Source organism: Onychostoma macrolepis, chromosome 04 (assembly GCF_012432095.1).
Source record: "Onychostoma macrolepis isolate SWU-2019 chromosome 04, ASM1243209v1, whole genome shotgun sequence".
NCBI lineage: Eukaryota > Metazoa > Chordata > Actinopteri > Cypriniformes > Cyprinidae > Onychostoma > Onychostoma macrolepis.
Genome location: NC_081158.1, coordinates 19725201 through 19738250, shown reverse-complemented (window position 1 = coordinate 19738250; position 13050 = coordinate 19725201). Strand labels below are relative to the sequence as shown.

Sequence of the window (13050 nt, the reverse complement as noted above, 5' to 3'; positions counted from 1 at the left end):
TGACTCACTGCCAGCTGCATTAAGACTGAAATCTCAAAATACTGACTTTACATGCATGCTAACAAAGATGCTAAAGACTGCAGCTTCTTTTTTTTTCTTAAATTATATTTTGAATACTTTCTAAATGTGTTTCCAGTGACCAGTCACCTACTCTACCATTATTTTTGAGTACTGCATTGAAAAGTAGATGAAACTACATAAAACATTAAAATGTTCCTCATACATACAGACAGCTTTTGAAAACAATTCATACAGAAAACTGCCAGTTGTCCACCGTGCTGAGCCATTTATATAGCATTTTCAAAGAATAAGGAGGAACTGTGTAGGCAGTATATTTCCCTCAGGGACAAATCTCAGTCACATTACGAGCTTTCCTCATTAATGAGCCGTGAGATCCAATTTTATGTTTTACTTCTTTAAAATAGGAGGAGCAGCTTCCTCTGAAGAAATCAGAGTCATAAATCTAATTCTGCTCTTTTACAAGCATTGCTCTTGTATAGAGAGATTAGATAACTGGAAATTGCCTTGTGATGGTTCTGCCTATGCGGTTTAAGAGAACGGTGAAGTTTAATCACCTTTCTATTCACTAACAGTTTTTAATTAAAAGTCCTGAATGGGTTCTTATTTCACCTTAGGCTCATTGGAAAATCGTACCTCTACCTACATTTACAATTCACTGCAGTTTCCAACTGAAATGAACACTAGTGGTTTTAATTCCTTTTCACACAAATTATGATTAGGGATGGGTTATCAAATAAAGACTTGCCCAATACTATGTTAAGACCTTAAAACACTTTTACCGTAGTGCATGATTTGTAAACTAATACATTTGTATCACATAACCAGCTCCATACAATATGTGTCACTTTTCTTGCATAGTAAACTTGCTCGGTAGCTCACCTGGTACAGCGCTGCAGTTGTGATGTGGCTTGCTCAATTACGAGTCCTGTGTCGCATGGTTGTTTCAACAAATCTGTTTTTTTTTTTTTAACGTTTGCTTTTGTCAACACTATCAGTTAGGTTTAGCATAAGTAGTACATTATTTTCAAGCTTTTAGCACCACCCACCATAACCGACATAACTAACATAAGCCAACATAATTCAATCCACTTACACTTTCAGACACTATCTATTTGCTTGGCACCTTTAACACTGGTAATCTGCATATGTATGATGTATTTTTATATATTTTGTATCACAGGCCATGCAACGGGAGGGAAAGGACATCAACATCACGCAGGTCATGGACCGCTGGACGCTGCAGATGGGTTACCCTGTCGTCACCATCAGCAAGAACGACAGTCTTGACAACAGTGTCACCATCTCCCAAGAGCACTTCGTCTATGACACTGACGCCAAGATCCAGAATCCTGAGCTGTTCAACAAAAGGTAGTCTGCCATATGTCAGTCGTGACAGGTTGTTACATGAAAATGAAACACCATCAGTCAGCTGACCTCTTGACTGATTCTCCATGAGCTCATACATCGTTGCAGAAGATCCACTATAATATATGGAGCAGAGGCCTGTTCGTTTGCCAAATACTGCAATGCTGAATAATGTAAAAAGCCCACAGTCAGTGATTCTCCTCCCAGAATTCACTGATAGTTTCCTGTGATCAGATCAAGCTCAGAGAGAAAAAAATATTCTACAGTAGTTCTGCAGCTGAAGAGAAGAAACCATTTTAATCAAAAATGAGATTAAACATTAAGTTATTTTGGAAGAAATACAGAAGAATAGACCATCTGGAGATTATAAGCACAGACAGACAGCTAAAGACTAGCCTAGTGCCCCACAACAGCATGAAGACCCAAAGGATTTCCTCGTTTATCCGAGGAATGTGAACAGTTTACTGCTTAGCATACCTTTAGATGTCTGCCTTTATTGCTCCTGCTAAGAAAAAAATCAGCTTTAACCAGCCTAAAATGGTTTGCTGGTTTTCACTGGTCATTCAGTTAAAACCAGCAAACTATCTTAGGCTGGTTCAAGATGTTTTTAGCAGGACAGTAAGGAATAACACAGTTCTATTTCTATGAATTATATCTCACAGCATGTTCACACACACAAGCTATCAAGCTGCTATTAACTGAGCATTTCATTTATTATTAGCGACCCATGCTAACCCGTCACCGCCACATGCTGTTTGGCACCCATCTGCGTCGTCACGGAAAACTGCGTGTGTCACTGGCAGATAGATTAGTTTAATTCTTTGTTAGAGTGAGATGAATAATTCAATACTGCCTCTGATCCGTTTTAGAAATCCTCCTTTTGTTTTGGATCAGACACTGTTAGCAGCACAAGAATTGAGTCAAGAATTGAATTTTAATGCTGTACTGTCAGTCTGAGTGTGTTGTTAGGCAATATTGCCATTTAGATAGTGACAAAGTTTCTTAAGTTGAGAACAATATCAGTGCCAAACACCTGCAATTTCAGAACATGAGCTCCTAAGCTCATAGCATATAATCTATTTGTAATATTTTTATTGTGGCTTTTTGACTAAAGGTGGTTAAAATTCAATCTACTACTTAGAAATAGGAGAGAATACTAATACTGGTTAGACTAAAGCATAATTTCTGTCATCACAAAATCATATGATTTATCATCTGGAGATAATCAAAGGCACCTTGCTTTTACACAGCTTGGCTAACTCTCCACATCAAGTCATTTGGTGTCATAAATATGAAACATACAGGTAGAAATCTGTATGTTCGCCTCTTTCCGGAGTTCATTTGTTCAGAGCAGACACAGCCACCTTCCTTTAAACGTCTCCTCCTACATGAACGTGTTTCCTGAGTGTGACGGTCTTCTGCAGAGGCGTTCAGAAGCAGAACTGCTCCAAGAATCAATAGCAAAGCCGTGTTGCGAGTAGGGGGCGTCTCTTTCCTGCTTTGCCCCTCAGGCGGGTTTTCAGCTGAGTACCAGACAACCTGCCAGAATGCAGGGGGATTTGGCACCTTTGTAAATGCAGTGTAACACCTCACTTGAGGCTTTAAGCCAGCCTAGTAAAATGTGCTGACAGAAACATTGGCAGCAACAAAAGGTCAGTTTGAATGTATTTCACACTCCTTCAGTGTGTTTCATGTCCACTGCTGTCTCATTACAGTTCATAAAGGGTCCACAGTCCGACTGAGGTCCAAACTCCACAGAAAACCACAGAAAAGGACATTTATTTCACACCATTTTACTCGAAACACATGCTGTTTTTGCTGCACTTTGATATTCTGTTAAAGCAGCTTCATAATCCAGCTAGCAAAGAGCCACACACTTAGGCTATGCTAATCCAATTCCTCTTATAAATGTGCATTAAATAAATCTTTTTGGGTTAAATACAACTTCAGCTGTACTCAGGGGTTAAATTGGGATTTGTTATGTGGGGGGGCTCTGTGGTTTCAGGCTTTTGAGGGGTGCACGTGTGTATGCAAAGCCTAAAAAATCTTATATCAATTGACAAACTGTAAACTATAAGTTGAAAGAGCCCTCTGTTATGAACACTAAATGCTGATCAAAATCATTCTAGATGCTGGCAGTGTGCAAAGCTACATCTGTCTGCAGGTTTTTAAATCAAATTTAAGATTTTTAAGACCTGAAAAAATTTATTTAAAAATAAAAAAATAATACCATATGAGCAGGGTAGGGCAGTGTCTATAGTAATATATTAAACTGTAAAATGACTGAAAAAAACATGATTTTATAACAGTTGCATTATAGGATTTCATATGTCGTGGAAAAGTTCATTTATTTCAGTAATTCAACTCAAATTGTGAAACTCGTGTATTAAATAAATTCAATGCACACAAACTGAAGTAGTTTAAGTCTTTGGTTCTTTTAATTGTGATGATTTTGGCTCACATTTTAACAATACCCCACCAATCTCAACAAATTAGAATATGGTGACATGCCAATCAGCTAATCAACTCAAAACACCTGCAAAGGTTTCCTGAGCCTTCAAAATGGTCTCTCAGATTGGTTTACTAGGCTACACAATCATGGGGAAGACTGCTGATTTGACAGTTGTCCAGAAGACAATCATTGACACCCTTCACAAGGAGGGTAAGCCACAAACATTCATTGCCAAAGAAGCTGGCTGTTCACAGAGTGCTGTATCCAAGCATGTTAACAGAAAGTTGAGTGGAAGGAAAAAGTGTGGAAGAAAAAGATGCACAACCAACCGAGAGAACCGCAGCCTTATGAGGCTTGTCAAGCAAAATCGATTCAAGAATTTGGGTGAACTTCACAAGGAATCAAGGCAACAAGAGCCACCACACACAGACGTGTCAAGGAATTTGGCTACAGTTGTCGTATTCCTCTTGTTAAGCCACTCCTGAACCATAGACAACATCAGAGGCGTCTTACCTGGGCTAAGGAGAAGAAGAACTGGACTGTTGCCCAGTGGTCCAAAGTCCTCTTTTCAGATGAGAGCAAGTTTTGTATTTCATTTGGAAACCAAGGTCCTAGAGTCTGGAGGAAGGGTGGAGAAGCTCATAGCCCAAGTTGCTTAAAGTCCAGTGTTTCAAGTTTCCACAGTCTGTGATGACTTGGGGTGCAATGTCATCTGCTGGTGTTGGTCCATTGTGTTTTTTGAAAACCAAAGTCACTGCACCCGTTTACCAAGAAATTTTGGAGCACTTCATGCTTCCTTCTGCTGATCAGCTTTTTAAAGAGGCTGATTTAATTTTCCAGCAGGATTTGGCACCTGCCCACACTGCCAAAAGCACCAAAAGTTGGTTAAATGACCGTGGTGTTGGTGTGCTTCACTGGCCAGCAAACTCACCAGACCTGAACCCCATAGAGAATCTATGGGGTATTGTCAAGAGGAAAATGATAAACGAGACCAAAAAATGCAGATGAGCTGAAGGCCACTGTCAAAGAAACCTGGGCTTCCATACCACATCAGCAGTGCCACCAACTGATCACCTTCATGCTTTTTTTTTTTTTTATTGGTCTTATGAAGTATTCTAATTTATTGAGATGCACCTGTATATACAGTATATGTATACACACACACACACACACACACACACACACACACACATATATATATATATGTGTATATATAAAGATAAACCTCATATAAGAAAAGAGATGAGTCAGAAGTATAAATTATTATATCAATTTAAAACAGAGTTATATGGGTGGATGGGGGGAAAACAGCAGACAGGCTCATTGCAAATCCAATTGCATTTTCTTCCAGTAGGAGGGGCTTTTGGAATGTCAAACATAAAACGGTTTCCCCAGAAATAGCTTTAAACAAAGCAGCACTGCGCTCATGAACGCTACTTTATCAGATAAAGTTAAAATGCAATCAGAATTTTTGAAGACACTTGGTTCCTTTCAGAGATACATATAAAAACACCTGCGTGGCATCATTGCTTGAATTAATAAGAATGAGTAAAGTGTTTAAAACTATAGCCTATAATGTTGAAAATGTACGAGGAAATTCATCTGAGTTGTGTGCCGGGGTTCAGCCCCGGACGGCCCTGGCCCAATTTAACCCCTGTACTGATATCATCTTTGGTCTGTTAATTATTATTACAGTAATTCATTTTGGCTCATCCTTTGTAAAAAAGAATGAAAACATGTTATGCTAGTATACAGGTGAAGCCTAGCATGCTAGCATTCTAAAAATAGATTATATGTTAAACATTTTACTACAAAGCGTGTTGTATAGATATTTATTCATTTGTATTTAATGCTAAACATTTGTTTGAAATTTTCACAGAGCTCACAGCTACAGCGAAGCAGATTGCTAATCAGCTTGTTAGCATATTAGCAGTTAGCTTATAAAACTTACATTTATTCAGGGCAGTTTCCGTCTTATTTATAAAAGCTCAGTATTAAGTTAGAAGGTAGAAAGTTGATATGAGTTTATATCTAAAATGGTGACACTGTACTTCAGCACACCTCACCTGAAATCATCAAAGGACCATTTGGCGCACCTAAGAGAGTTTTCAGATCCTGTGCTTATTAAAAAGTCTGAAGCTGAATCGTTCCTTCATTAACACCTTTGCACTCATATGTTACCTGAGTATTTGGATTTTCACAGCACAGTTTTATGCTGAGGTGATGTTATAGAGAATATAAACAACTTATTAACGCTTGAAGGCACAAATTATTTTTGCCTCGAAGGCTGCTTGACTGTAATGGGGATGTGCAGTTACTCCTGTGAATTATTTTACAGGTGGATCTGAGCCTTATAGAGTTTTATTTTGCAGGTATGTGTAGATCTGCTTGAGGCTGGTGTCTAACTTGTGACTGGAGGTTCAGGGTCACATGGTGATGATCAGATACCCACAGTGAAAGAATATCATTAACATTCTGGCAATAAAACTGTCACATACTAGTGTTAAAGTGAAGAAAATTTTCTTGCTCAAGATAGATGATACAGTTATCCTTGAGAAGAAATTTGATATCACTGCAATAATACAGAGCACACAAAACAGATATACAGTACTATATATACACTCACAATATGGTTAAATGGTTTAGAGTTGGAAACATTATGCAGTGCAGTAATGCATTCATGTGACATCACTGGAATATGTCTAGACAGTTAACAGTGCAAAACACACATACACATCTGAAATTCAATGAAACATTAACTGTGAACATGCCTCAATTTTGAACGCCACTGGGCACATGCATAAAGTAGAAAGACTGTAGATCTAGAGTGTCTTTCATAGCAGGGATAAACAGACAGAAGTAATGTTTAAAGTAATGAATGGTAAATTTTCTTTAGTGTAGTTTACATTGAAAAACAACAAGGAAAAAAACAGATTTTAGATTGCTTCAAGACATCCCTGCAAACAAGCCTGCACTGGCCCTTTATGGGCCCACTTAGGGCTAGCCTAAGGGCCCCCAGCGGGCTGCCAGTGCAGGGCCACTGAGAATTTGCTCATTGGCAAAACGTTGGCCCCTTAGCGCTGGCCCTGCACAGGCAGCCCTCACTTAGCCCACACTATTAATCTACAACAGGGATACCCAAATCTGGCTCACGAGATCCACTTTCCTGCAGAGTTTAGCCCTAATCAAACACACCTGAGCATGCTAATCAATGTCTTCAGGATCATTAGAAATTCACAGGTAGGTGAGTTTGATCAGGGTTGGAGCTGAGCCAGTGGATCCCGCAAGCCAGATTTGAGTATCACTGATCTACAACAAGGGTGCCCAATCCTGGTCCTGGAGATCTACCTTCCTACAGAGTTCAGTTCCAACTCTGATTAAACACACCTGTCTGTAATTATCAAGGGCACCTTCAGATCCTAATTAGTTGGTTCAGGTGTGTTTGATCAGGTAGATCTCCAGGAACAGGCTTTGGCACCCCTGATCTATAACAATACATCTGTTTCACTTTAAATACTTTTCAGCTACTATAACTTAAGCCTTTGGGAAAAACAGTTATTATACATCTGAAATAGATGCAGTCACCTCATAACTACTGTCTATATTGTCAAAAATGTACAGTAGTCAAAGGGATTTCAAAACAATGGATTTATTAAGTACAAAATAGAAAACATTCAATTCAGGTTAATACAGCTACATAGAACCAAAAATGTAAGTACACAAAAAAAGAAGAAAGCAATGTACAATTGTAGGATTTCGTCATGTGAAAGTTGATGTGCACAAAAGTCTTATCTGTAGTACATCAATGTCCAAACTCTGTCCATAGCTGAAGTTGGCTGATAGGAAATGAATAATCCAACCTCTTGTAATGAAAACACACCACAGCTCTCAAACACCAGACTCTTCCTAACCAGGAACAGTCAAAAATAGTCCAAACTGGTCTCACGTCGAAAAGAACTTTAAAAGTGTACATTGCTGATGTTTTTGCAGAGATGTTACATGTATGTATGACCTATGTTTGGATTGATGCTAAGAGTTTAAGACAGTGTATTTTTATGCATTTTAGAAGGACTCTTTATTGGTGAGGTTACCACATCATGGTACAGTTTGAATATGGATTTAAATAGAAAAAAAAAAAAAAAAACTCCTTTAGACTGGGCTTGAAATGACATTTCCCAAACAGAACACAGCACTGTGTGTTCAGCAGGTGAGCCATGCTGGCTACTGCTACTTGTTATTGCTAACTCCCTCTACCACATGGCTTTACTTAAGGAAACCTAAAACACCCTAGCACCCCTAGTGGTAAGGAAGAAAACCTTCACACAGAAAGCCTGCGGTGAGCCCAAAGCTGTGGGCCTCGCCTGGGCAAGCCTGCACTGGGACTGTTTAGGTTTGGTGTGTTCTGGCCCAAGCCCACTGTGCCCGCAAAAGGCCAGCATGGGCCCCGCAAGGACATGTTTGCAGGGTATGTTAGCGCTTTTGCTACAAATGCAATATGTGATGAAATTAGATCCCATTTATACCTATATTTAAGTCTGATCACTTGTGACTGGATCACTTAGGTCCCATGGCATGAAAATTTCACTTTATGAGGTTTTTTAACATTAATAGGAGTTCCCCTAGCCTGCCTATGGTCACCCAGTGGCTAGAAATGGCGATAGGTGTAAACCGAGCCCTGGGTATCCTGCTTCGCCTTTGGGCCATCTAAGCTTTCATTTTCTCTATCTAGAATCTTCCCTTTATGTCGTCATATGGGGAAAGGTTACCTCCCCTTTCTCTGCTTTACCCGCCCATGAGAAAATGAGCTACTACCGTGCGAGGCGAGCACAATATATTTTTGTCCTCGAGAGACATCATGGCTTGCACACAAGCGAAGCATGACAGTTGCTCAGTGTTTGGATGTACAAATGAACACCGAAGTATTTATTTAGTTCCATCATCCGAACCTATGGCTAGCATTAGCTACATGATAATAACTGTAACAGCATACATAAACAAACCAACTAAAGTACCGTATCCAGACACAATATTTTAAACTAACCATTCGGAGACGTCCTGCTGTAGCCGCTGAGTTGTAACTTCTTCATCCGGTGCTTCTCCATCCGGATCAGATTCTGGGTCAAACTGAAAAGCTTGAATGACTGCGTGTCTACGAGCCATTGCGATACATCCACTGTCAACATTAGCGCACGGTAGCGTAAGTTGGTTAAGGCCACACACCCACCCTCCACCTTGCCCCGCCTCTCTCCTCCTCATTAGCATTTAAAGCTACAGACACAGAAATTGCACATCCTAAGGAAAGCTCATTGTGGGACTGGCTCGTAGTGGTTGAAATTCTGCACCAAGGCTGAATTTCGGGAAACAGACTTAAGATACAGTACTAGGGACCACTTAGGCCTATATAAAAGCATCCAAAAAGCAGCATGTTATGGGACCTTTAATAATATGAGGTGTAAATGTGTCAGTTCAAGTAAATTCCCAAATAATTATTAGACTTTACCACCTCCACATTTTTCAACTGAATGAATCCCTGGTGTTCCAGTAATCCATCACCACCTCTTTGTTTAGCTGCATCTTGCTCTCTGCAGGGTCAGTAGATTTCCTCAATATCTATAAAATCCCAGTCTTTCTTTTCTAACCCATCCAGCAGAACATCTTCATCTTTTTTTGTCCAGTTCTTCATGGTCTCAGTGGTTTCAAACCATTGCTGGATGATTGACTGAAAGTCTAAAGCAAGTCTATACAACATACTGTAAATAAATACAACAGCTCAAGTTCAAAACAAACTCCAGCATGTGTGAATCCATGGAAGGTTCAAATTAATACACTTGTGTTTTTTCCTCTCTTCTGAGCAGCTGGTGTTGGATAAAAGTGTTGTGAGGATCTATCGCACATGTTGAGCCACAAAAGCCCCCAGTGACTCATTACAGACCGCAAAAGCCAGCCGTCCCTAAAGAGAGCCTGAGATATTATCACACCCGCACAGAGAGACAGTGAGACTGAGACCTCACAACCAATGAGAAAAGAGAGAGAGGATGCTGCTAATCACAGTGAATTTTAAATTTTGACACAATGCAGCTGTTACTCTTTTGCAGTGGTGATAAAATGTTAAAGGCTTAGGAATTGCAAATATATATACTGTATTTATGTTTTTTTGCTTTTATTCATATATTCTTTTCCATTAAGAGCAACTGACCCTCAGCTAACAAACATTGCTTCTTTCCATAAACATAATAAGATGACTGTACCTGTCTGCTGCAGAGACAGAAGTCTAGATTCGTTCTTTAGCTAAAGCTCTGGGCCATAACACAAAATTTCCTGAGGGATGTAAATAACGATGATGATAACAGACGCTTCCATAAATGAACATAAACATGAGCCACTAAATTACCAGCCTGTGGAGAACTTTAATTTTCTTTTGCTATCTTCTCTTGTTCAATCCCACTGATGAACAGAGTTTTATGTAAATGTATCAGTGTGTGGTTTCATCTGAACACACACAGATGCTTCTATTATCACTGGAATTCATAAGTATTGTTATCAGCACACATCTAGCACAGAATCTCTCTCTATAGTGCCCTTACACACATACGCGTTTAAATACTGTTTCCCAGCAGGATCATATTGCTTCATCTTATGCATAATGTCTTCCTGACTGTGCTATAGTTTCTTTTGTAATATACTGTCAACTTTCAGTCTGCTGTTTACAGCTGTTTCTGCTGAAATTAAATGTTGCCATCATTGATTTATTATCTAGTTTCAGTCACTTTACACAGAATCCTCATTTCGGCTTATTCAGACATAATTTAGACACATTAAATAATACAAATCATCTTATGAATGATTTGAGGTGAGTCACCAGCAGCCTGAAAGGATTTTGTCCATTCCTGTCAGTTTTCCAACTAACACAAATCCCTGATGATCCAACCCATTCCCCACAGCCGAGACTGATGTCACCAAATAATCCAGGCTGCTCTTCTCATATTAGATGACTAAAGTTTGACATTTTATGAAGAAAATGTGGTGCGTGCCTGTGTAAAGTTCACTGCTACAATGCTAGGCTGCTGTGACGGTTTACAGGGTGCTGCTATGTGTTTGCTAAGGTGTTCAGCGTATTTTTAAGCATTTTGCTTCAAGATAAAACATTGCTTATCACAATGTCTTATTTATTTAGCTAATGAACAAAGCTTTCTTTAGCAGTTAGCAGTATGCTAAGTAAGCATGGTTGCTAACCGAAGGCATTTATTGGTAAACCAAGATGTTAACTTGCTAACCAAAGGCAAACTGAAAACAAAGATGTATTGTTTTAAACATTTTAGCTGTAATATGATGTGATATGTGATTTTAAAAGACATTCATTAACATATTTTCATGATTAAGAATGAAAACTCCATTATGTGTTATTCTATCATTTCTTATCAGGCACTGAATAAAGTAAAATGGGGCTATAATGGCACACCTTAAGGGAAATGTGCTTTTCACTGCTGCCATAGTGATTGATTGCAGCTTTCTATTTAATGATACATTTCATGGGAAAATAAATCATAAAGTAGTTTGTTTTGGGTAAAAGGCTCACCAGCATGGGACGAAAGGCCCCCAGTATTACTGATACAATTACTTCAACTAAAGTAATATGTTTGGCATAATATCAAAGTCAATACTTGTTTATTACTATCACTTCAACAAAGGTGGTACTATATTATGTTTATTTTGATACATTAAATAGTTCAAAATTGACTTTTATTCTTTTATAAAATTTACGTACATATTCTTACCCTGGTGCTCCTTGATCCCTGTTGTTCCCTACCTATAAAAACTTTTCTCAGTCAGTGAAATGGCTTTGTTGAGGAAGAGGGAAAATTGTTAAAGTTAAATTAAAATATGTTGTTTGGAGCTTGTCTAAATGATTCGGTCTTGCATTAGATCTGTTAATGTTAGAGTATTTATTGCTGTTGGTCAGTCTGGGGTAATTTACGCTGGCAGACAGCAGACCACGTCCACCTGTGTGTCAGCCATTTTGACAGCTTTAAGAGGGGCGGCCATCCATTGTGGCAGCTGTCAGACAGGCCTTTTCTGGATGTGCACTCATACCTAGGGATGTTCATACACACACTAACACATGAAAGCACACACTCACAGATGAATCAATGTCAAAATGAGGTGGCGACACAGAACATGACAGCGATCGGGTGACGAGTGATACACAGCTGTGTGTGTGATAGAGAGATAGCAAAGCACTCTGGGAAAAATTAAAGCTGATTTCTTTGAGCTTTGACACTGCTGGGCTTTCTTTCAGCATCACAATCATCTGATATTTCTGATTTTGTCACTTTTCCTGTAGGTGCCGAGACAGAGATCGCACAAATATATCCCACAATCCCATTAAGTCGTGGGAGTCCATATGTGTGAGATTATGCGCCTCATACAGTACGATCTGTGGCAGTGACATTTAAACCCTGAGATCAAAAAGAAGCTGTTATTTCTCTCTTTGTCTCATCTCAGCTTCCAGTGGCAAATACCGCTGACACTCGCAGTGGGAAACTCCAGTCACATATCAACAGAGACCATCATCTGGGTCTCCAATAAAACAGGTATGAATTATGCTAAATGTGTATTCATTGTAACCACAAGATAAAAAGTAATAACACATTGAATACACTTTTTGTTGGATTTTGATGAATTGAAGCATATTTTTGATCTGAACTGGTAATTGAATGTCAGAGTGTTGACCTATGAAGTCCACAACTGCTGTCATATCAACCAGCGACACATAAAAAAAGAGATAAAAGTACAAATTTAATTGGATTTCCTCATTAAATTCGACTAATTCAGTTCTCGAGAGTGCTTTTATGTAAATGTCCTTTTACAACACATTCAAAATAATATTCATCTCTGAGTCACACATTCATGCAGCAGCTCCACGTCTACCATCATTAAATTCAATTCTGTTCCATTCCTTTCCCCTCCATTGGGAGAACGAGGTGGATTTTCTTCGGATGGAGCCACAGCGAGTCAAATTCCAAGAGCCGGAATTGAATTTGGTCTGCGAGTGATCCGTGTGACTCAGAGCTCAAGAGTTCCTCTGAATGTGAGACCATTTAACAGCCTCCATTTTCAGCTCACCTTCCTTTAAAAACAGCCCTCATCAGGGCTACAATGCAGATCCACAGCAGCTCAGACAGAGAAACAGAGACTGTAACATAGAGACCCCA

The 13050-nt window shown here is 39.2% G+C and overlaps 1 protein-coding gene across 2 annotated transcripts in view; it reads left to right on the top strand.

Annotated features, from left to right (window-relative positions):
• Positions 1-13050, top strand: part of LOC131539125 (thyrotropin-releasing hormone-degrading ectoenzyme-like) — a 63338-nt gene that overhangs the window by 21824 nt on the left and 28464 nt on the right. For both annotated transcript variants that reach the window (XM_058773463.1, XM_058773465.1), the window contains 2 exons: positions 1202-1389; positions 12341-12429. In XM_058773463.1, the coding sequence (XP_058629446.1) occupies positions 1202-1389; positions 12341-12429 (277 nt within the window). The remainder of the gene's footprint in view (positions 1-1201; positions 1390-12340; positions 12430-13050) is intronic.